Source organism: Filicampus tigris, chromosome 6 (assembly GCF_054856515.1).
Source record: "Filicampus tigris isolate MCC_2025a chromosome 6, RoL_Ftig_1.0, whole genome shotgun sequence".
Classification (NCBI taxonomy): Eukaryota; Metazoa; Chordata; class Actinopteri; order Syngnathiformes; family Syngnathidae; genus Filicampus; species Filicampus tigris.
In genome coordinates this window covers 4780001-4804153 of record NC_141222.1, presented here as the reverse complement: position 1 = coordinate 4804153, position 24153 = coordinate 4780001, and the positions used below count along the sequence as shown (strand labels likewise).

General features: G+C 40.2%; 1 protein-coding gene across 1 annotated transcript in view; it reads left to right on the top strand.

Moving 5' to 3' along the window:
• Positions 1-24153, top strand: part of LOC147145548 (STE20-like serine/threonine-protein kinase) — a 29242-nt gene that overhangs the window by 2782 nt on the left and 2307 nt on the right. The window contains exons 2-17 of the mRNA XM_086032318.1: positions 1046-1210; positions 3752-3800; positions 3924-4073; positions 5981-6053; positions 6201-6395; positions 8796-8877; positions 10384-10515; positions 10745-11431; positions 11545-11675; positions 11827-11950; positions 14850-15029; positions 17609-17738; positions 19088-19212; positions 19316-19507; positions 21432-21557; positions 21637-21750. Of these exons, the coding sequence (XP_085888444.1) occupies positions 1046-1210; positions 3752-3800; positions 3924-4073; positions 5981-6053; positions 6201-6395; positions 8796-8877; positions 10384-10515; positions 10745-11431; positions 11545-11675; positions 11827-11950; positions 14850-15029; positions 17609-17738; positions 19088-19212; positions 19316-19507; positions 21432-21557; positions 21637-21750 (2655 nt within the window). The remainder of the gene's footprint in view (positions 1-1045; positions 1211-3751; positions 3801-3923; positions 4074-5980; positions 6054-6200; positions 6396-8795; positions 8878-10383; positions 10516-10744; positions 11432-11544; positions 11676-11826; positions 11951-14849; positions 15030-17608; positions 17739-19087; positions 19213-19315; positions 19508-21431; positions 21558-21636; positions 21751-24153) is intronic.

The following is a 24153-nucleotide window of genomic DNA, read 5'->3' as shown; positions in this document are numbered from 1 at the left end:
GATGTCATTTTCAGCCAAGAGTAAATGGCAAAATGACCACTCCCTGGGATGGATAAAATCAGGTGAATTTTGTTGCTTAATTCATAATCTACAATCACAATATTAATCACAATACCGTGTTTGGACTAAAACTAAACTAACATATTTTTGTAAAGAAAATTGTTGACTTGACTTCCCCTTTAAGAAATCTGAGGTTGTTCAAATGGTTTGAAAAAGGATAGTTCTTTAAATGTAAATACTTTCTTAATGTACTTGTAATGCTTTGCATTAATTGAAAGGAAAACACCAATTTATCGCTTTACATTTAATTAGGCTATGTATGGCCCATGCCACATGATAAATTGAACACAGTTAGGATTACTAGTTAAAGAGATCTCTGATATTTCATCCGTTTTCCAGAGGTAACCACTGACCATGGCGGGTCACCTGGAAATAGCTGTAAACTATTCCACCTCACACTGAGGCAGCTTCCTTTAACTCATGCTGCTTGCAGAAGAGCCAAGACATATGGAATACATTTCCACAAGAACTTGTGTCGGGAGTTGTCAGTAATGTAGGATTTGCTGTTCTGGGCTGAGCTCTCAATTTGCTTACCTTGTGACTAAGGGACATCGTGTTGCTCGAAATTATTCACCTTTCATTTGGAAGTGCTGATTAACGTTCTCGCTTTCTATTCAATAATTACGGCATTCATTCTTAAAAAAAGATACTTTCAATAATTGAAGCAACAACATATGATAGACAACAGTTGTGAGCCGGCTTCCGGAAGAATAGGAAAGTGGTCTGTGCATTTATTCTTAAAAATTCTCTTTTTATGAGTCAACTTTGCTAACTTTGAAAAGGGCCATGCTGCCCGCGCCTTCTCCCGCAAATCGTAAACAAACGGTTTGATTGGCTCATTATGCTCACACAATCAGAACACGGGGGCTATCATTATACTGAATATAAACATGCCTGTTTTAGATCATTACCAAAAACGAACACTCCAGTTTTTCATGACATCCGCAATAATGCGTTTTCGTAACCAACCATTTGCATTCTACAGGCTCAGAACAAACAGACAGGTATCCTCGCCGCTGCCAAAGTTATTGACACAAAGACTGAGGAAGAATTGGAGGACTACATGGTAGAGATTGACATCCTGGCCTCATGTGATCACCAAAACATTGTCAAGCTGCTTGATGCTTTCTATTTTGAGGGCAAACTCTGGGTGAGTAACTTCATGCCGAGCCTCAGAAGTCAACCCCAATTAGTAAGCAACAGATAATACAAATATTCCCTGAATTTGTGTTAGAGCTGCTTTGCAAAATGTTTCAAAACATGTTCATTTGTAAACCTGTGAACCTGTTGTCGTGTTTGTTTTTTCAATACAACAGTTTACAATGCTTGAAGTTTGTAAGCTGTTGTAAAGCATTCACAGCCTAAGACAATCTTTTACATGCTGTATGCTAATCAAATGTCAGGGCCAAAGTTCACAGGGCGAATTAAATAGCTTTTATCTGTTAATCATCAGACAGGTTTATTATATCTCTGTCAAAATTGGAATTTTTTTTTTTAGCTAGACTGTATTTTACATTGTTTCCCTCTAGTGTTACTTAAAAGGGGAAATCAACCCAAACATATTTTTTCCAGTAACCGTAGAACTTATATCAAAGGTCACCAACATTTCTTAAAAATGAGAGCTACTTGAGTACTGATTAATGCAAGGGGATAACAGTACGATGCACAAAATTTGCTCAAATTACCTCAATGAATGATATTTGTTTATGATTTCTCAGCAAAATTAGGAAACAGATACCTATGCAACACTTTATTTTCATAAATGTTTGCCAGTATTAACATTTTCAAATGATCACTTCTGTAACATTCCAAGAGAATAATGTCCCATAACAGGTGAGCTATTTTTAAACCAAAATTGGGGCTACTCATGTGGTCCTTGAGGGGCGTGACCTGGTGTCCACGGGCACCACTTTGGTGACGCCTGCCATAAACATTAATTGTGTCCCCAAATGAATAAATACTGTGACTAATCAATGGCACACACACACATATACTTAAACTTCAAATTACTTTTCATGTTAAACTGATGACATTGAAGCCTTCCAACAGTCATAATACAATTAGCTTGTTATTAAATTCAATTATTAGACGAGCAGGGTTTTTCCTTCATTCAAAACTGATATGCGGCCACCTCCAGCTATTTGTGTGCCCGCCTCCCACCAGAACGATTGACATTGCTTAACACAGCGCGATTGATTTGCCTTTGCGGCAGCAACGACTTTAACTGCAGTTGCAGCGTTCTCCACTATGGAAGGAGGTATATCAGTCCTGGCCAACCTGCGTCTCACGAGCCGCAAGTGGCTCTTTTCGCTCTGAACTTGCAGCGTGCCGTTGTCAACCCCATTCATGTGTATGTGGTGCGGGGTGCCACCACAGGTAAGAACCAATCACAGCTCACCTGTTTTCTGAAGCTGAGCCATGATTGGTCGTTACCTGAGCCCTGAGAAACCGCGATGTCAAAAACCTATGGATTAACTCCTATTGCACGAACGTAATATTTATCAGAATGCCTTGTTTCAACTAGTGGGCCTGCATAGAACATATTCTTGAAATAAATATGTTTGGGTTGACTTCATCTTTAAGGGAAAGACATCTGAACGTTTGCTTATTTGTAGATGCAAGTTTGGGAGGAAACCACAGTCCCAGCCAATGATTGATGCCGCTACTCAGTGGGACCCATTGTACAGCAATTCAGCCACTAAAACAACTGCTCGCCTACAGAAAACGTACAATTGTGTGCATGTTGAATAGCCAAGATTGTTTTGAGTCTTGAGTCATTGTGACTCTTGTATGGGCTTTGTTGCTATAAGTGAATCAGTCTTAAAAAGCTCCTCTCAATCTTGGAATGCCAATAAAGCTCAGAGCAAAGTTTGGGCTTGTCTATTCTTACAGGTGCGTAAACAATTGATTTTGAATACAGAGTGGCTATAACTAAAATTAGTGCCTCAATGAACACATCAAACAAAATTGCTTTTCACAGTGGTTAAACCAAAGCACAGCCTTACTTCCTTTCTTCATAATCGGTCATTTGTGTTAATTGTTTCCAATATTTCATGTATAAAGTAACAAATTTTCACCATCCTCGAAAACGAGCTTCTATTTAGAAACATGCAGAAAGACTAGTCTTGTCTCTGCTCGATAGAAAATATGCTCCAGAGTATCCACATCACCACATTCCCACTACTTTAGGGCCTGTGCCCTTAGAAACAGTAATCCTATTTACAGCAGAAGGCCTAAGGCCTATCATAAGAGGTCTAGCTAGTAGCTGCGTGAAACTCTTTACACAATGTAGCCCCAACTGGGCCAATCCTCTTACAGCAAGAGCCCTATTGAAAGATTTGAAATGGCTTTTAAGAGCTGAAAGTCCTTCATTACTTCATGTAGGCAGAGTTTATGCTGAAATTCTCTGAAAGAAGATGATTCATTTACACAATGATTCATTTCATTCAATGTTACCTCCACGTGTGTTGCAACATGCCCCTGATATTGAGTGCATCAGAACTGGAAGAGCTCTTGGTTCATCTTGCATGATCTGATCACTCAGGGATTTAGAAAATGAATGATCAGCTTCATATTTCTTGTTGCTTGTTTAAATATTTTAACAACTCTTATTTTATGCATGGCAATGATAATGAACAAATCAATGATTCACTAAAAATGTACGTCTCCCCCCCACCCCCAATGTTGGTAGATTCTCATTGAGTTCTGTGCAGGCGGGGCTGTAGATGCTGTTATGTTAGGTGAGTCCACTTGTTACTTTTTTTCCCTGAAGTTCTCACCAAGCATGCATTATACACTCATCTGTACAACAATGATTTATTTAATCTCCATAAATGTATTTTTTGCGTCCTTCACTCTCACAGAACTGGAGAGACCCCTGACAGAACCACAGATTAAGGTGGTGTGCCGGCAGACACTCCAGGCCCTTGTCTACCTCCATGACATTAAAATCATCCACAGAGACCTGAAGGCTGGTAACATCCTGCTCACTCTCGATGGTGATGTGAAATTGGGTAAGGAACGGTCAGGTTATCAGCGAGTGTGGTTTCATCAACCAAAACCTTCTTGCAAAAAAACAGAGATGATTCAATAATTCTATATTGTAGTTGTGCATTATTTTTCATTTGCAAAGGTAAAAATTCTGAGTTGATACTTGAATAGTCTAGCAATGTTGACAGAACTGAATGTGTTGTGTGCGCTTGGCAGTAATCTCCAGGTTTTTTTCTCAGTGTATGAGATTTGAGTTCTTGAAATAGCACAATGATCCCACCATGCACACATTCTGTATAGTCCAGAGTTACGTATGCTTCTTATCTTTTATGAGGATTATGTAGTCACATGCTCCTCCGGGGTCATTATACTATTATGGTCATTTTACACGGAGCTGGGCATTTTACTAAATATTCGCGGTCCGTTTATCGCCTTCCGCCTACAGTTGAGGTACCCTTCCGCCGTCCGTTTATTCATCATTTTGTCCGGCCGGACCAAATAGTAATCGTCTATAGGCCGGTCCAACTCATCAACTGAACAATCATCAATTTGAACGGGACTCCGTTGTTAGCGTTTCCGACTACCAACTTCAATGACCCCCAACCCGGGTCCCTGCGCGAGATCCACACGACAAGCACGACGCATTCAGCACAAGGACGAGAAAACATCTGCGAATAAAATGTTCAAGTTTGTCTTAAAACAGCTTACCTTAACTAAAATCCCGTGTTGCATTTTATCCAAAGGTCCTTCTAGATGTCCAAATCGAAAGTTAACTTGCCATGATTACTTCCAGTGACAGAGCTGCTTCTTCTTCATCGTCTTAAAAAAAAGAGAGAGAAGAAGATGACAACGAAGAAGAAGCAGCAGCAGCAGCGAGAGCAGAAGTATTGACACTCTTTTGCTTCGCACAACAGCAGCAAGGGTTTAAAAGTGCATTCATCACTAGGATTGCACCTTTGACTAAAATGCACCGCAGGATTCTAGTTAAGGTAAGCCAATTTTGGGCTAAAAATTCAAACTTTAATCGCTGGGCGATATTTGAAACTAAAGACTCACAGCCTCACCAGGGACTTAATGTGTCTCCTTTTTGCACCTTCCAGAGATGACACACGTTTTTCAAATCACCGTAACTCATGAACTGCTTAAGATAGCAACACAATTCCACCGGATTCTGAAAGCAGAGAAGTGGAGTTTTCTGTCGATACCACATACATTACAGTAGCTGACATTTTTTTTTATGTGCGGGGAAAAAATGGGCTTCTGACTTTTTTTTTTTCTTTTTTTTTTTTTTAAGTTTCCCATCTTTCATTTATCGCCTACGAAATGGGCGTCCGCCATAGGCGGATAGGCGGACTGGTCCATCACATAGGCGGTATGCCCAGCTCTGACTTCACAAATATATTTTGAGACTGATGTATGGGACCTTTTATCGGTTAGAACATAGTTTTGTTCATATGAGCAATAATCTGTTTAATTTGGTTGTGTGGGTGTGTGTATGGTTTCTGTAGAACACGAAATACAAATACAAATAAAATAAACATGAGTAGTTGAGGCACTTAAACTGCACTAATAAACTAACCACCAGAGGGTGCTGAAACTGCACAAATGGAAAACAACTTGGGCTTTTAAACAGATTTGCTGCTATTAATATCATGACATGACGACGACGATATTGTGGCAATCGCGATATATATCCGATATTGTGACATCCCTCATCAATTCACAGTTTTACATTGCATTGAGTGTGAGTCACTGCTGGTGGATGAAAACGACTGAACACCTGAGTATGTGTGTGTGCTGGCGAAAGGTAGTTTCTAATTTTGGAGAATTTCTTTAAGTTTTATGACTGATTTAGATTTGTATAATTAATGTAGCTTCCCTGTTTCTAACATGAGGTTTGATTGATTGATTTTTATTACATGTATTCCAGCTGACTTTGGTGTTTCTGCTAGAAACACCAAAACACTGCAGAGGAGAGACTCATTCATTGGGACACCATATTGGTGAGTGTAAAATATATACGTACATATTTTTGGAGAGTTCTGCAAAGCAAATATATATGCTAATTCTGAGTAACAGAAATACTGTTATGTATTACTCTCCAAAAAAATGTTCACAACTTTTTCTCAATGCTACTTGTTCGGTTGCAGGATGGCCCCTGAAGTAGTCATGTGTGAGACATCTAAGGACCGTCCATACGACTACAAAGCCGATATCTGGTCACTAGGGGTCACCCTGATTGAGCTGGCACAAATTGAGCCACCCAATCACGAGATGAACCCCATGAGAGTCCTTCTGAAAATTGCCAAGTCGGACCCTCCTACACTGATGCAGCCATCACGTTGGTGAGATACAGCATAAAATCCTCATGTAAATTGCATTAGCTGATTTTGATCTTGAAATAGCACGTGGGAAATGCGGGCACAAACCTGCCCGCAAAGCGGCGCATGTGTGGTGCACACATAATGAGCTCTTTTACACTCGTGTCAAAATTTTTCTAATGTCAGCGAAATTTGTGGCGACATACCTTCTCTTCAGCAATACAAGTGTGGAGGTTCTGAATAATGCCCGATCTGACTTGTTGCCTATCAATAGAAAGAATAATGCCATATGACAAAACTCGTTTCAACTCTACATTTCTTATATCTGGGTCATTTCAGCACACTGTCACATTTGGTGCTGGTCTCTCCAGAGCAGTTTTTTTTTTGGTTGTGCTACGTTTTAAACGCAATGTGATTGTCACGCACCGGAGGTGAGTTCAATCAAACAAAGCATGGCTTGAGTGTGATTGGTGGCTTCCCTAAAATTATAGGAGCAACAGATTTATTTACTGTAACTCTGACAGCATGTCCATAAACTTGATCCTTTGTACTCCCCACCCCCACCCTTTTTTTTTTTTTTTTACCATTTAGTAAATAGGGATGTCACAATATCCAAATGTCACAATACGATAATATCACAATATGAAACTCACTCACTTATTACGATATTGTGGGGAGGTTGGCGATATATATATCTATCTGTCTATCTGTCTATCTATCTATCTATCTATCTATCTATCTATATATATATATATATATATATATATATATATATATATATATATATATATATATATATATATATATATCAAGTTACTGTATAAAAAGCTCACAATATTGTCAAAAAATAACAAAAGAGCTCATATTAAAAAAAACACACACACATCACAATATTCTGATTTTGTACATAACATTCACAGAGAAATAGGCGTGGCCAGTCATGCGCTCCTATTGGCTCAGCAGCGCAAATTATCATGGTCTATGTAGTTCACAGTACTGTGTTCGGCCGAAGCGGCTGACGGAGATGTTGAAAAAATATTTGTTGGTATGACTGATTTATGGGACCTTTTATTGGTTAGAACATAGTTTTGTTGTGAGCAATAATCTGTTTGATTTCTGTTTCATTTGGTTGTGTGGGTGTGTGCATGATTTCTGTAGAACACGAAATAAGAATAAAATAAACATGAGCAGTTGCATGTAAATGTCTCAACACAATGTTAATTAGCTGTGGTCCTTATACATACAGTGTAGTTCAAATAGTACAGTTAACATTAATTTCCATCCATCCATCCATTATCTGTACCGCTTATCAATGTATATAAATGACCAAGAAAGACCGAACACCTAATATTGAGGCACTTAAACTGCACTAATAAACTAACCAACAGAGGGGGCTGGAACTGCCCAAAAGAAAAAAAAAGGGCTTTTAAACAGATTTGCTGCTATTAATATCTGGACATGACGACGACGATATCGTGGCAATTTATGATTATTGTGACATCCCTGGTATTTTAGTTGTTGTACTAAACTGGTTGCACTGGTTTTGCTATGATGTTTATTGGTGGAGATTTTCAAAGCTAGGGGCTTTTTTTCTCTTTTTTTTAAAAAACTTTTTATGCTCATCTGCAGCTGCGAGGAACTACTCAGCTTCAAACATTCCCGCCCCCTCTGTGCATTTTCTGGAGGCAATATGGAGAGTGAGCTAGAGAAAGGATTGAGAAGGACAAGAGACTTAAGCCGTTACTTACTTTAATCATTATGGTTGTGAGGCTGCTCATAAACAAATGTGACTAACAAACAGGGACTGTAACTTCTTTTGTTCTACTGAGATTTGGCTGCCTGCTTCCTCAGAAATTATGTGGCTTCATCCCTCAATACATTTTTCCCTTGCGTTTTTTTGCAACCTGTCATTCGCTCACCTCGCTGAACCTCCATTTCCTGAGGCAATGCCTCAGTTTTACATTTCATAATTTTGTTTTATGTTTGATCTGTTAATGTGATGAACTTTGTTTCAGCTGCCGATGTCCTTTGTGCTCTATAAAAAAAAAAGTTGAGTTGAGTTCATTTTGCACTTGCAGTGTTATCCCAAATTTTTCATGGTGAAAACCAGCAGTGCTGCATAAACCACAAAACCCTTTTTTCAAATCAAAGTCTGTTAGTTAGTAATTATGCAATTTAGCATCTGCTATCTGAGATCATAGTAAAAAAATGGCAGTCTTGGGAAATAATGCAGTGTGAACATTTTCTTGGAGCGTACACGCAATAGTACCTGCCAATTGAAATCTCAGTAAATCAGGCCTGTGGTTGCTACTGGGTTTCCATCTTTTTTTTTTTCATTATACATTGTAAAATCTGTAAAATAATGTTTTTCAATTGAGCTTTAAGTTGGACTAACAGTTGTCTGTTTGATCTTGACCCTTTCAGGTCCCCAGAATTCCGTGATTTCCTAAAGCGTTGTCTGGACAAAAATGTGGACAACAGGTGGAGTGCAGCTCAACTTTTGCAGGTGACCCCCAACTGAACACTCTTAGAACTTGTTTCTCACAGTTAAAACTTTCTCATTGAAAATGAATGGCAATTCTTGCACATGAACACTTCTTCCATTTTACTTCACCACATGCAAATCAGTTATAAGTAATAAGTCAGAGGGGCCATCTGTTTACCCGCTGATGTTCAGATCCACTCTTGTCCCCGTGGGTGTGATGGAAAGACACTTCTTCCTTTGTGTTTGAGCAGACATCAGAGAGGCTTTTCTTTTTCCACCGGTCGACATTGTTTGCCATCTTACAGCTGCTGTACATGCTTCCAGAGAGATGCATGCAAGCCAATCAGGATACTTTTATGAACACAGACACACAAAAGACTTTTGCAGTGTTGATGCTTAAGAGGAAGGCTCAAAGGGTTTTAAAATGCAGAATCACAGTCGCATTGAAAGATTTGATTTTGAAGAAACTCCATATACTTAATAACACATTTGTTAGCCCTAAAGGGAGAGGCTGGCAAGACATTTACACTGTAGTTTGTCATCTTATTATGAGTGGTATGGTATGGTATGGTATGGTATGGTATTTGTGTCAAAAATTACATGCATATCAGGTCAGAGCAAAGTGAAATGCGAATCAAGACAAGAATGAAGGCAATCACTTGTGTCAAACATTCAGTATTTTACTTTCATATTTAAAGTGGAAGTCAATCAGAACTTTTTTTTTTCAAGAATGTGTTCTACGCAGGCCCACTAGTTGAAACAAGGCATCCTGATTAATAATTGCTTTGTGGAATATGAGAAATCCACCCGTTTTTAGCCGTTGCAGGGGGCGGCCATTTTGTCCCTTCTGTCGACTGAAAACTACATCACAGTTGGTTAGGGCTCGGATAACGACCAATCATGGCTCAGCTTCACGGGTGGATTTTCCTGCTTAACTCATATTCCACAAATGCAATATTCGTCAGAATGCCGTGTTTCAACTAGTGGGCTTGCATAGAACATATTCTTGAAAAATCAATGTTTTGGGTTGACTTCAACTTTAAAGTAAAACAAAAAGTTTAAGAAAAAGTCCCCTTTAAAGTCTTCCTCTTTAATATTTAATACCACAATATTACGGTAATCAGAATGTCGTGTTTAGACTAGTGGAGGTGCATAGAACATATTTCAAATAGTTTTTTTTCGGGTGGACTTCCTGTTTAAAGATCACTGGCAAAATGTTGCTTTTGTGAAGAAAAGCTCTATTCTGATTGGGACTGTCAAAGGTATCATGATATAACAATATGTTTAATACTATGGAGTAATACACTGCACCATACTGAGGTCTTTCAACAAACCTACCCCTCTCATGTAGCTAACCAACCAAACCAAAACAATGCAGTTCTACAATATTGCAACTACAAAAATAACTGCATTGTTAATTTAAAAAATAAATGTCTGTCTAACTGACTGTGGAGTTGCATAGGTGATGGCTTTGCCAATGCGTTTATGCTTTTAATTTGTAGTTATTTTTCTTGGTCTTGTATGCAGCATTCATTTGTGTCCAGTGTGACAGACAGCAAACCTCTGCGGGAGATAATAGCTGAAGCCAAGGCTGAGGTGACTGAGGAGATTGAAGAGCACAAAGAAGAAGAGGAAGAAGAAGAAATCGAACCAACTATGGTGTGTAAACCTGTAAACTGCATTCATTTGTGTTGTTGTTTTTTTTGTACAATTATGAGCTGAAGTGTGCACATTTGCAGTGTACCAATTGTAAATATGCTCTAAAGCTATTTTGTGTTACTACATGATCAATAAACCACATCATTTCATGTCAAGTGTGTCCTAAAATAAATACTAATTGCTACTTACTTTTACTTTGTGTAAACCATCTTTTCGACCTCTGCTGCAGGGCCATAAACGTGCTCCCTCTGATGTCAGTGTTGCAAGTTCGGAGGATGAGAAGATTCCACTCTCGCCCACCATTTTGGAATCTGTCCCTGAGAATGGTGAACCACGGCTGCCTGTTGCTACACCCAATGAGATCCCTGTAGCGAACCATGTATCGGTCACTAGCTTTGTGGAGGAGTCCCCCATCCCCGCAGCCACAGAGCATACAGAAAAGATTCTAGGAAATGTTGGGGAAAAGCAACAGGTAGAACCCGGCAAGGCCTCGTCAATCCCACCTGCAAAGGAAATTGGGCATCTTGCGATAGCGTCTGAAAACGAAAAGGAAGATGACACCGCTGAGGTTCCAGCCAATCCGGAAGCCACTACAGAGAGTCCAAAAGATGCAACTTCTCCGGAGAAAAGAATGATGACTGTTGAGGAATCAATCACACAAGCAGAAGAGGACCCACACAAACATGTCAAGGTGACTTTACAAAGTCGGGATGACGTTCTCCCAAAAGAGGAAGATGAAAAAAACCCGAAAGTAAAGGTGAATACAGAAGATGAGAAGATTCTTCCAGACAAGGCTAAAGATGACAATTCAGACTCGGGTAGGAGCTCAACTGCAGATAATAGCAGTGTGGACCTCAATCTGTCTATCTCAAGCTTCCTGTCCAAAACAAAAGAGCCTGGATCAGTTTCCATCCAGGTACCACACAGCACTTATCTTCGCATGTTATTGTAAGACTTTTGGATGATCAAACGTTAACAAAGTTGCAAAATGATAAATAAAGCCACAACGTTTCCTGTCGTGTTATCCAGGAGACAAAGCGCCAGAAGAAGACATTGAAAAAGACACGCAAATTCATTGTGGATGGGGTGGAAGTCAGTGTGACTACATCAAAGATCATTACAGACAATGACACCAAGAATGAGGAAATGAGATTCCTGAGGTATCAACCTGCCTTCAGCTATTATTCACATACTATAGATGTTAAATGTGTTTCAAAGAAAGCAAACCATTGCCTACTGAACCAAACCACAGTCCAATTATTCTCTCAGTTCTCTTACTACCATCTCTCCTATCTTCCTCCGCTTTGCCAGACGCCAAGAACTAAGGGAGTTGCGTCTCCTGCAGAAGGAGGAGCAGAGGGCCCAGCAGCAGCTCAGCAATAAGCTACACCAGCAGAAAGAGCAGATTTACCGCCGCTTTGAGCAGGAGACCACAGTGAGTTACAACATTAGTTGCCAGCTGTATTGCGATTAATCTTTCACTCCCTCTGTTTTTTTTTTTTGTTGGGGGGTTGTGGGGTTAGAGCGTGATCCTTTTTTTATGGGGTTTTTACTGTATACAGTGGACCAGAGCTGGGCATTCCGTCTATCCGCCTATAACGGATGCCCATTTTGCTGACGATTGATGAATGACGGGTGACATTTTAAAATAGACGGACTATGCATAGTCGGAAGCCCATGTATTTAATCCGTCTTTTGTACGTAGTCTGTCTTTAGTCTATTTTTTCGTGGCGAGGAACAATAGTGAATTGTTGTTGCTTGGATAGGTTTGAGTGAGGGACCAGGCTGTGAACAGGCTTCCATGGTGCAGAGAGTCACTCTGAGTCACTCTTTCTGTTCAAATATTGGCCAGTGGAGGGGGGTGGGGGGTGGAGTGGTGCTATAGAAGTTTGCCATCGGAATCGGAAAGCGTTTGAATTAAATTAAAAAAAAAATTAGGCGGACCGGCCTATAGGCGGGTACTATTTATTTTTATTTTTTTAATCCCCCGAAAACAAGGCGAATGACAGACGACAGAAGGGTACCCACGCTCCAGACGGATGACGAATAACGAACGCTCAATTTTTAGTAAAATGCCCAGCTCTGCAGTGGACCGCACATACTCGCAGATAGGCACCAACAGATTCACCCATTCATGGATTTAAAAAAAAATATATACAGTATATACATTTTTATTTTTTTATTCTGTCATCTTGAAACTATACTTTCATATATTTTTGTAGTGTGATCAGTGTTTTTTTTTTTTAAATTATTATTATTATAACTCCAACATATCTTGTGACTGAGGCTGAGCAAGATTTTATGACTTGCCTGAAGCAACTTGCCTGAAGCAGATAATGACTTGACTTGCTTGATTTTTTTTTTTTTTTTTTTTTTTTCCACAGTGACTTATGACTTGCACGTCACTTACTCCCACCTCTGCTAAGCTCTATAGAAAATGTATAGATGGTGTCATCATCATAGGATAAGGTTAATATTTTATTGTTATTTTAAGACTCACAACAATTAAAGCAGGGCATTCTGTCTATGTGAATGTCTATGTCTGAAAATATCTGGTACCGAATGAGTTTTAACTGTTGAATTAACTTTTCCAATTATTCATGCCTGCAGAGTGAGGTGCATGCATTACCAATCGACCTACGCTTAATCAAATTGTTATACAAGTAGTGTTTTTTTGTTCACATTTTTGTATAATTTAATTTGCCATACATATTTGTACTACTGTGTCTTATGTGGATATAATAATTCAAGGAATAAGAAGTAGTTTACCATTCATAAGGGTTGTTTAGATTAGGGCCGAACAATGAATTGCATTGCAATTACCAGTGGATAGAATAGCAGAGTTTGTTGTAAAAATGTACGATCAGCCATTGCCTCCTTTTTGTGGATTGATAAAAAGTCAACATATTGTATGGGGAGCCTCAAATCGCAATCCAGGCTGGCATAGTTCATATCGCTGGGAGTCTCATACATTAAACCGTAATGCATCAAATAAAAGAAAAAAATTCTGCCAAATATCGGTATCGGCCCCCAAAAAATCCATATCGGTCGGGCCCTAATAAAGACTCGAAATTCATTGAAAAGGATCTTGGAAAAATAATCGCATATTACATCACAATCGCAGTTTTTATGAAAAAAAAAATGCAATTATATTATTTTCCATAATCGCTCAGCCCTAGTTTAACTTGAAATACCGTATTTTCTGGACTATAAGCCGCACCTTTATATAACCCACATCCACTCTATTTAAAAACAATTATGAAAAAAAAAGATATTTAAGCTGGAACGGGTTATAAACCTCACAAATCTGTGTTGAAAATTTTGATATTTACTGCATTTACAGAACGATTTTGAACTGTAAATGTACATGTACCTGAACAGATTCTTTCCTAACAGTGCCTTTTAACAAGGCAGCAACTTTGCTCATTGAAACGGAACAGAACCAAGAGAAAATAACCAGTATTTATGTATCTTCATTTCTCCTGTGTTTGAAATCACAAGACACTTTAATCATCTTCGCTGAAACTCATGAAGTCATCTTCTTTTATGTTGAAAAATGAGATATTTACTGCATTTACAGAACGATTTTGAACTGTCAATGTACACGTATGTACCTAAACAGACTCTTTCCTAAAAGTGGCTTTTAACACGGCAGTAACTTTGCTGATTGAAACGGAACAGAACCAAGAGAAAAAGTACAGTACTTATCTTCATTTCACTTCCGGCTGCTGCCTCCAGCGTCTCACCATTGATTCATTGATGCTAAGCTTGCGCGCAGCAGCGCTGTTTCCTTCCTGGATAGCAAGATCGATGGCCTTCAACTTAAAACTTGCATCGTACGAACTTCTTCGTGTGGGTTCCATAATGAAGAGGCGAGGATTTTAAAATAATTAACTGTTTGTAATTTGTTGTCCGTGTTCTATCTGCTAAAGAAAAAACAATGTAAAATTCTTTGCATTGATTTTATTATTTGTTTCTTAGTTTTGATTCTAATTCCGGTTAGAGCGCCCCTAGCAGTGGAAGAAAAATCCACAGAATAGCCGCACCTTTATATAAGCCGCATGGTTCAAAATCTAGGAAAAAAGTAGCGGCTTAAAGTCAGGAAAATACAGTAAGTTAAAACAAGGAGATCATTTTAAGAGAGAAAAAAGTTCTTGTCTTTTTTCACAAGGCACTCACCAAAAAGTGTCCCAAAAAAAGAGATAAGGGCCGTACTGTGGGTGACCTGTACCGTGCTACCCCAAGCGTACACTATTTATACCCGCTGTAGTTTGCATGCTTTCATCATTTGATTCAATTTGTTTTCTTTCCACACTTGTCTTGTGTGCTACCAGAGTAAAAAGCGTCAGTACGACCAAGAGGTAGAGAACCTTGAGCGGCAGCAGAAGCAGACCATCGAGAGGCTGGAACAGGAACACACCAACCGACTGAGGGATGAAGCGAAACGCATCAAATCTGAGCAGGATAAAGAGTTGTCAAAGTATCAGAACATGCTGAAAAACCGGAAAAAGGAGGTCAGTGTTTTGTCTGCTACTCTGCTGCAGTCCTTGTGTGTAGTTTTTGACACATACTGTACACACCATGATTTGAAGATTGTAAGTCACTCCAGCCCATCACTTGATATCCTGTTACAATCGCAATTATTCAAATACTGACTGAAATTCAACATCAAGTAAAGAAAAAAAAAAAGGTAACCATTAACCTGGAAATGACATCAGACAGTGGCAAACGACTAGAAGAAGTTAATCAATCCAGCCTTCCATTTTCTCTTCGAGTCTACAGTTGTTTTTGTGAATGTGGGTGGAAACCGTAGAACCCAGAGTAAAGCCATGTAAACTCAACACAGATTTGAAATGTGGCAGATGTTAACCACATGCTACTGTCGAAGTTATCAATGCATATTTTTGTATGTTTTGTTAATTGTCTAATTAATTATATCAGTCTGGAGAATTCTCATGAGTTACACATTTCTAACCATACAGTGGTGCCACTGGAACAATATTTTGTCTTGTGATACGAGCAAAATTTTAAATGCGCTTCAGGCCCCTACAGCTAGATAGCTGTGGCACACTTCAGAGAGTCCCGCCACCATTAATTCATTCAATGACAGACGATGTTCTCAAATTGGAAGAGTGTGCCAGCCATTTTGTCCATTTTGACTAGTTTTTGAAGGCTTACAGCAAATTGAGTTCTGTAGCTATACAAGCATGGAATCCAGGATTATTTCAGACTTCTACCAAGCATGCTGATGAGCTGATCATTTGAGTCAGGTGTGTTGTAGTAGGGAGGGATCCAAAACAGGCAGGATATGGCTCTCAAGGAACCAGAGTTTCCTACCCCTGTTCTAAAGGCTCTGGATGTTGTGGGGCTGTCCTGGTTGACACGCCTCTATAACATCGCGAGGACAATGGGACAGTACCTCTGGACTGGCAGACATGTGTGGTGGCCCCCTTTTTAAAAAAGGGGGCTGCAGTCTAAAGGGGGATCACACTCCTCAGTGAACCTGGTAAGGTCTATTCAGGGATGCTGGAGAGGAGGTTCCATCAGAAAGTCAAATCTCTGATTCAGGAGGTGCAGTGCAATTTTCGGTCTGGCTGTGGAACAGTGGACCAGCTCTACACCTTCTGCAGGGTCCTCAAGGGTGCATGGGAATTCACCTGACTGATCTACATGTGTTTTGTGGACTTGGAGAAGACATTTGACCGTGTCCCTCTGGGAGTTCTGTGTGGGGTACTTCGGCAGTATTGGCTATCGAACCCCATAATAAAGGATGTTTAGACAACCGGCAGGGACTCAAAGTTGAGCCGCTGCTCCTCCACGCTGAGGAGAGCCAGATGAAGTGCCTCGGGCATCTGGTTAGGATGCCTCCTGGACGCCTCCCTGTTGAAGTGTTCCAGGCATGTCCCACCAGGAGAAGGCCCCGAGGACGACCCAGGATATGCTGGAGAGACTATGGCTCTAACTTTTTGTCAAAATGTTAAAAAATGAAATTAAAATAGCCATGTATTGTCATATCTCATCTACTTTATTAGATATTACATACTGAACATATTGATAAACACAACATCTTGGAGTCTTTTGCCTCTTTCCATATACTCAGCTTTTGTGTTACTTCCATCTACTGTTGATAACTTCCGTTCCTGGCCAAACAGGAAGTGAGACTCTCTCCAAAGCATGTAAGAAATGCTATTATGAAGCGAATTAAAGAGGATATTATTCAAGCACCCCCAGAGGAGGTAATGAGCATGTATTTTGTGGTGGACTGCTAACTTTCAACCCTATATCTTCCCCTCAACTCTTACATAAACCGTTTGCATGTAAAGTATAATGATGATACTGCTGCGATAGTACCAACTCCCCCAACCGCCCCCCACCCCCCCCCCAAAAAAAGCCTCCACTTGCACGTTTGCTCTGTCGGGGACAGTGGCGACCTGTGTGTGGTGCATAGTGCAATGTGTAGGAGTGTAATATAATACAGTACTTTGATCCACAGGGAGTTGCCCATGTTATGATTCAGTCCTTTCAGTTGTCCTCGTGTACCCTGTGTAACGCCCCTATACAGGATGTAAGTGAACTCACCGGTGTGCACTTTCTTTTGAATGCTCATTTGAACTGAGAATGCATTCAATTGTGGCTTTAAGATGAGTTTGTTACCTTGTGCATGCACAAAACACACCACTTAACCTCAGTTTTCAATTTGAACGTACAGTAGTAGATGATTTCCTGCGGATGGTTCTTCGGGAGGCTGTCAAACGAACGTTTTGTTAAAGAGTCAAATATACAGTATGTACTCGTATGTATTGTGTATTTTACGACCGCTATTGGCCAAAGTACAGTGGTTTACATGCAGGTTATTGTTTGTTGTCCGTTTCATCAGCTCAAACTGTCTGTTTTACTCCTATCTTTGCGTGTAAATAGGTGTTGTACCTTTATATTTGACAGATTATAGTTTATAGTTTATATTCACGTTTACTTTCCCTTCTCACCTTTCACATGTTTCTATTTAAGAATCATTGTCCTTTTCAACTCAAGGGTTACATTAGGAGCATAAAAAACATTTTTTTACCAAGTTAGTTTTTATACCTTCACATAGGAGCAAGAGTTTCTTCAGAAGCAGCAGCAGGATCTTGACAGCGCTCTGAAGAAAATTATCCAGCAACACAAACATGAGCTGGCCACCATCGAGAGGGACTGCCTCAACCACAAGCAGCAGCTTCTTAGAGGTAATGACAAGTGTCACTTTTGTCTGCTTGCGTGCTTTTCATGCCAGAACCAAAAAGGAAGATCATCATTTTTTTTTTTCATTGGCGCTACATGCCAACATTCAGAAAAAGACAATAGTAATTCATTTTCTAACTACATGTCATTTGTTTCCAAATTAAGAATAAAATACACTCATTCCAAAAGCACTTTTTCTCATGAAAATTAAACATTAACAAATGTTCTCAAAATAGAGAACATACCTGTCAACCCTGGGCTGTGCTGAATCTTACAAAAATTGTAATTTGCCCGCACATTTCTGTATATAATCTTACACAGTATCTATTTTTAACCTTACACAGTATTTAGCGCTCAGCGGGAGAGGTGGGGGAAACGGAACGGATATTTCTAGATCGAATCTTACACAGTGTTTATCGCTCAACGGGGGAGGTTACTTGGCTCGTGAAAGTCGGCCAAAGTTTGCAGTCGGAGTTGCCAATGGACGCTCCGGATTAGGGCCAAATTGGGCAAGACGAGATCGGTCTAACAAAAAACAAGTTTTTAATTTTTTTATTTTTTTCCCGTACAAAAATTGTTATACGGCGTACACAATTTGAAATGATCAAAAAACGTATGAAATACGGGGAAAACGTACAAGTTGACAGGTATGAGAGAATGAAATCTGGCGAACAGCGTGGCTGGCCCACTTTATAATTTTATCCAAGATTGGGAATGGTTGAGTGGAGTGGTTGTATTTCGATCATTCAGACAACAGAAGCCTCTGTCCACCATTCATTGTGACTTCTGGCATTCGGCGTGACATTTTCTTCCAAGTTAGATAAGCAATAATCCCTCACTCTATGGAGGAAAACTGGACCTCTGTGACCACATTCCTGCTAACCGGGTGCCACCCCTCTCTCCCTCCCTCCCTGCTTGCTCCCTCCTCGATGAGTGAACAGCATTGCTTGGGACTTAGTATGCACACAAAAACACTTCTGAGAAATACTTGCGGAACCAAGTCATGGGAGCCTGGAACAGCGGTTTAGAACTACTACGGTACATGCACTTTCACAGGGAGCAAAGGTGACTTCACAGCTTGAAATCTCCTTGGCGTTGGCTGCACACAAGCACCTAAAGCCTTCATCCATTTTCTATACCATTTATTCTGTGCAAGTCACAGGCAAGCTGGAGTCTGTCCCGGTTAACTTGGGGTTAGAGGTGAGCTTCTGGACTGATCAACAAGGGTGAATAGGGCGTTGGCTGGGAAATGGCTGCGTGAAAGGCAGCTGTGTGAACCACTTTACTTGAGACATTTTATGTCTGTACACTTTTTTGCTTCAACCTTTGCTCTTTTATGTCTGTCTGCAAACAGCAAGGGAGGCTGCCATGTGGGAGCTGGAAGAGCGTCATCTGCAGGAGAAACATCAGCTGTTCAAGCAGCAGCTGAAAGACCAATACTTCATGCAACGACACCAGCTGCTGAAAAGACATGAAAAAGTGTGCCATGTTGTCTCACTCGCCCTAGCACTTGTTTTTCAAGTCATGTCTCAATGTTTATTCTACAGTGGCACCTGAGACTGTTTAATTTCTTCCCCTGCAGGAGATGGAGCAAATGCAGCGATATAACCAGCGACTGATTGAAGAGATGAAGAACAAGCAGACTCAGGAAAGAGCCAGACTGCCAAAGATTCAGCGCAGTGAGGCCAAGACCCGCATGGCCATGTTCAAGAAAAGTCTTCGCATCACCGGAGCTGCTCCCACCCCAGAGCAGGAGAGAGAGAAGGTCAAACAGGTAACAACGTGAACTAAACAATATTATAGTTTGCGGTGGGCGATATGGCAAAAATATCATATCACAATTTTTTCAAAATAAAATCACAATCATGATTAGAGATATCTTACCCACAATCTTTTTCGGAAGCAATATTAATGCAACAAGGCCTCTGAATATTTTCATTCATCCAGGTCATTTAATTCTCAGGGCATTAATTGGATCGATTGTAACCGGACTGTTCTAGTTGCCTTGGCAGACGTTTCGCTTCTCGTCTTCGCAGGCTTCGTACATCAGCTCGTACAATAAGGAGTAGTTAGTACTGCAGCAGCCTGAGTTGGTGTTGGAGAAGCCAACTTTCGTTAGCTTTTCGCTGACTTGCTTTGCAGTGTGACTAATGTTCAGTTCGGCTAGCTTTGCTGTTATGAGTTGGTACACTTGATTGTCCCTCGTGGCCTCGTGGTCTCGCTTGATGTCCTCATCCCCATTTATACTGAGTAGATAACAGGGAGTCCATAGCACAGCCATGTTTTTTTCTGTCAATTGTTCCCCGGAAAGGAGGGCTCTGAACTCCTTTCAGCAAACAATTCCAGGTCTTTGTACAGATATGAGGATGACACATGGGTTCGAATTTAAAGCCAAGAAGCGCAAGCCTTCCACTGAGCACATTAATACAGTGGACAATAACATCAAGTTCACACATCAGAATGTCAAATGTTTCCTTTTTTGGACTGTTTTTGTTTTGATGTCCACATTGGAGATGATAGGGGACTCCATATTGGGGTTTACACAAAACCCCCACACATGGCCCCTTATGTGGTCTTGGACTCACACCACCCACAGATATGCAATCTGGGCATTATCAGAACCGTACAACACCGAACTGATAATGTGTCAACCAGCCTACAAGGTAAGGAGAGAGAGCCTTGGCATGTGAGGGAGGCCCTCAAAACCACACTACCCCAGCTGGTCATTTGTGAAAAGTCGCTCTACTTCCAGAAGAGCAAGATGGATGAGAACAAAAAGAGTCACGGATGCAACAATATTTTTATTCCGCATGTATCAAGACTGGATTTTCAACACAACGTTCCTGTGCACTTCAAATCTGGCAACACCCTGAGACAAAGGCTGGTATACCCCAAACACTGCATACCCCATTCACAGAAAAGCAATCTGGTGTATGCGGTCAAGTGCACTGAGGAATGCACCACCCAGCCATTGTTACTGACAGACACAAGCCTCACTGCAAGGTATCTTAACAACTTGGAGCATAAATAGTTGACGTTTCCACACCAACTCAGACTGGTGCAGCCCTAACCTAGCCTTAGGCTTGAAGTTTCTTTTCTTCAGACAATTGTTTTTTTTTTTCCGAGTTAAGAGGGAAAAGTCTTACTTTGCTGACAGTTTGTGCTGCAACTCCTTCCTTAGTCAGAGCTGTCACCACTTCCTTGTGTCAGATGTCGACAAACAGCTGATCAAACAGCAAGTTTCTAAGACAACCTGAGACCAGTTGCAATCACGACGAAGTTTACAGACTACGTGAAATCACTTTAGAGATTCACGCTGAAGATTTAAAATAATTAAAAAAAAACCATTTAATTAAAAAAAAAAATAGTACGTAACAGTATATATTAAAAAGACATGCATCAGAAATGTAGTCTTAGTAAAGAGTAGCAAAGTAAACAAACATTTGCATTAGTAATTGTAGGACTACCTTTACTATCCATACAAAAAAACACAAAATATTGTGAAAATATACTGAAATACAGAAACCTGTGCAAGGGATATAATTTAACTATATCTTAACTTCACGCTTGATGAGTGGGTAGGCCCCGCAGAGACTCATGTACTTGTACAATAGAACAATTCAAGAAAACTGTTAAGCGGGCAATTAAAAATTCAATTTCACATATGCCCCCTTTAAAATGTAGTGTTATTTTTTCAGTTTGCAGTTCAAGAAGAAAAGAGACAAAAAAACGAGCGACTCCACCAGCATCAGAAACACGAAAACCAGATGCGAGACTTGCAGCTGCAGTGTGACGCCAACACCCGAGAGCTGCAGCAGTTGCAAGTACGCACTGTCAATGGTTGTTTCCAGCGCAAATGTTGACGCTACATACACTGACACCTTCTGGGTTCCGTATTCGCAGAACGAGAAATGTCATCTGCTGATCGAACATGAGACGCAGAAGCTGAAGGAGCTTGATGAGGAGCATAGCGTGGAGCTGAAAGAATGGAGAGAGAAGCTACGGCCCAGAAAGAAGGTAACACTTGCCCTCCGATGAACGTTTGACGTCAAACAGAACAGCTGGATTTCTGCGCTGCCAATCACAGGGCACATACACTACCGTTCAAACGTTTGGGGTCACCAAGAAATGTCCTTATTTTTTAAAGAAAAGCTGTTTTTTTTTTTTCAATGAAGATAACTTTAACCCATTAAAGTAGCACTGGGCAGGAAATCGACCTTGATAAAAAAAATATTGATGAAACATTGACTTACAAGTATTTGAATGGGACTTTTGACATCGTTTTTACTGGCACTAAGCAACTTTGAGGATGGAAGCCCCAAAACAAACAAAAAAACAAAAGTATTGTTTAAACAAAATTAGGTTCATTACCTCATCGCTATTCATCTTTCACTCAGCCACTGCAAATAGAAATGTAATTCTGTCTAACTTGCAGGCCAGCGAGAGTTTAGGATTTCACGACACTAGTACGCGCTAGCGCTCATGGGAAATGTGTTTGACTTTTGTCAAAACACTACTGCTTTTGTCCCCATGGCGCCGCCATAATTAACAAAAACTGACATATGACAGTGTTGCTTTAAGGATGGGAGCTCATAACCGCGTTTCTACCACTAGAGCCTTTAGCGCTATTGCGTCTTTCTACCTTCAAAACCGGGAGAGCCGATACGTCTGTGTCTTTTTTTTTAATCCAGTTCTCCGTCTCCTAGCCAATATAATGCATCAGAATATACACGCGACCGTGTCGCGAGACCGCGGAGGATGTCGCGGAATTTTTTCGAGCCGTAGGCTAATGGCGGACGCCGTCGATCGCCGGGAGCTCTGAAATCAGTAATGGCAGTGATCTATAGACGATGCGCTTGTGGACTTTGAACCAGTGGAACCAGTCGAAAGTGATATGATATGGTTCGTAGACAATGATGATATCGACGTCTTTGTAACAGAATAGAGGATGGTAATTACCGCTCGATTTCAAAAATAAAAAAATTCGAATAGTGCTTCTCTTGCACTGACACGATATTTTTACATCTTCGATTGAAACAGTAAATAATAATAAACTCTGCCTGTGTGAAAGCCACATGTATAAGCGCTCAAATTCCTTTAGAATTATGTGTCTGTCTTCTACAGGGGCCGAAATATTAATTATTTTGTAGGTGTTAAATTTCTGGGAAAACTTCAGGTAATTCCGAACACGACCTTGGGTTTTGGGGAGCTGTTGAGCAAGGTGCTTTAGGCCTTAAACTAATCAGGAATACACTCTATACTTTATTAACATGGCTGCAAATGTCTGGTTTTTGGTGCAATATCTACATAGGTGTAAGAAGGCCCATTTCCAGCAACTATGACGCCAGTGTTCTAAAGGTACAAGATGTTTGCCCATTGCGTCAGAAGGCTCAAGGATATTAGAAACCCCTTGTGCAATCATCATTAGCACTGTTGAAAATAGTTTAGCTTAATAGCGAAGGTAGGGAGAAGTACACGCCGTTGTAGGATCATCATCAGTTTCTTGGCCATTTCTCGCATGGCATAGCCTTAATTTCTGAGAACAATAATCAGATGTTGAGTTTCACATGGAAATTATTTTTTCTGGCGATTTTGAGCTTTTAATCGACACCACAAATGTGATGCTGCAGATAGTCAACCTACTCAAAGGAAAGTCCATTTTACAGCTTCTCTAGTGCTAATGATGATTGCACAAGGCTTTTCTAATATCCTTGAGCCTTCTGACGCAATGGACCTTGTACCTTTAGAACACTTGCGTGATAGTTGCTGGAAATGGGCCTCTTGCAGCTACAATTTACCACGTTAATAATGTATAGAGTGTATTCCTGATTAGTTTAAAGTTATCATCATTGTAAAAAAAAAACTGCTTTTATTTAAAAAATAAGGAATTTCTTGGTGATCCCAAATTTTTGAACCGCAGGGTATAGACTAGCAACTCGAGCTCGATACCAATATGAATCGCAATCGACACGTGATCAATATCAATATAAAGTGCCTTCGATAAATGGTTCGACTCAGGAAGCAAACCCCGGCATTTTGCGTGTTGTAGGCAGAAACTACAGTGTGGCCTTAGATACGTATATGCCACCATTTTAAGCACATACACAATACAATACAATACAATTTATATAGCGCATTTCACAACAGCTAGAACTGTAACAAAGCACTTTACAGAACAACAACAAAATAGGCATAATGTGAAATATGTGAAATAGTGAAATCAATAATTTAACACAAAACACGATATACAACAGACACCGGAAAAACAGCCGAGAATGTGTCAGCCTCAGGTCAGATCAAAAGCCAACGAATAGAAATGTGTCTTCAAACGGAAGTCACGATTGGTCGTTACGTGAGCCCTGAGCAGTTGCGATATCATTTTCAGTCGACAGAAGTAACAAAATGGCCGCCCCCAGAGAT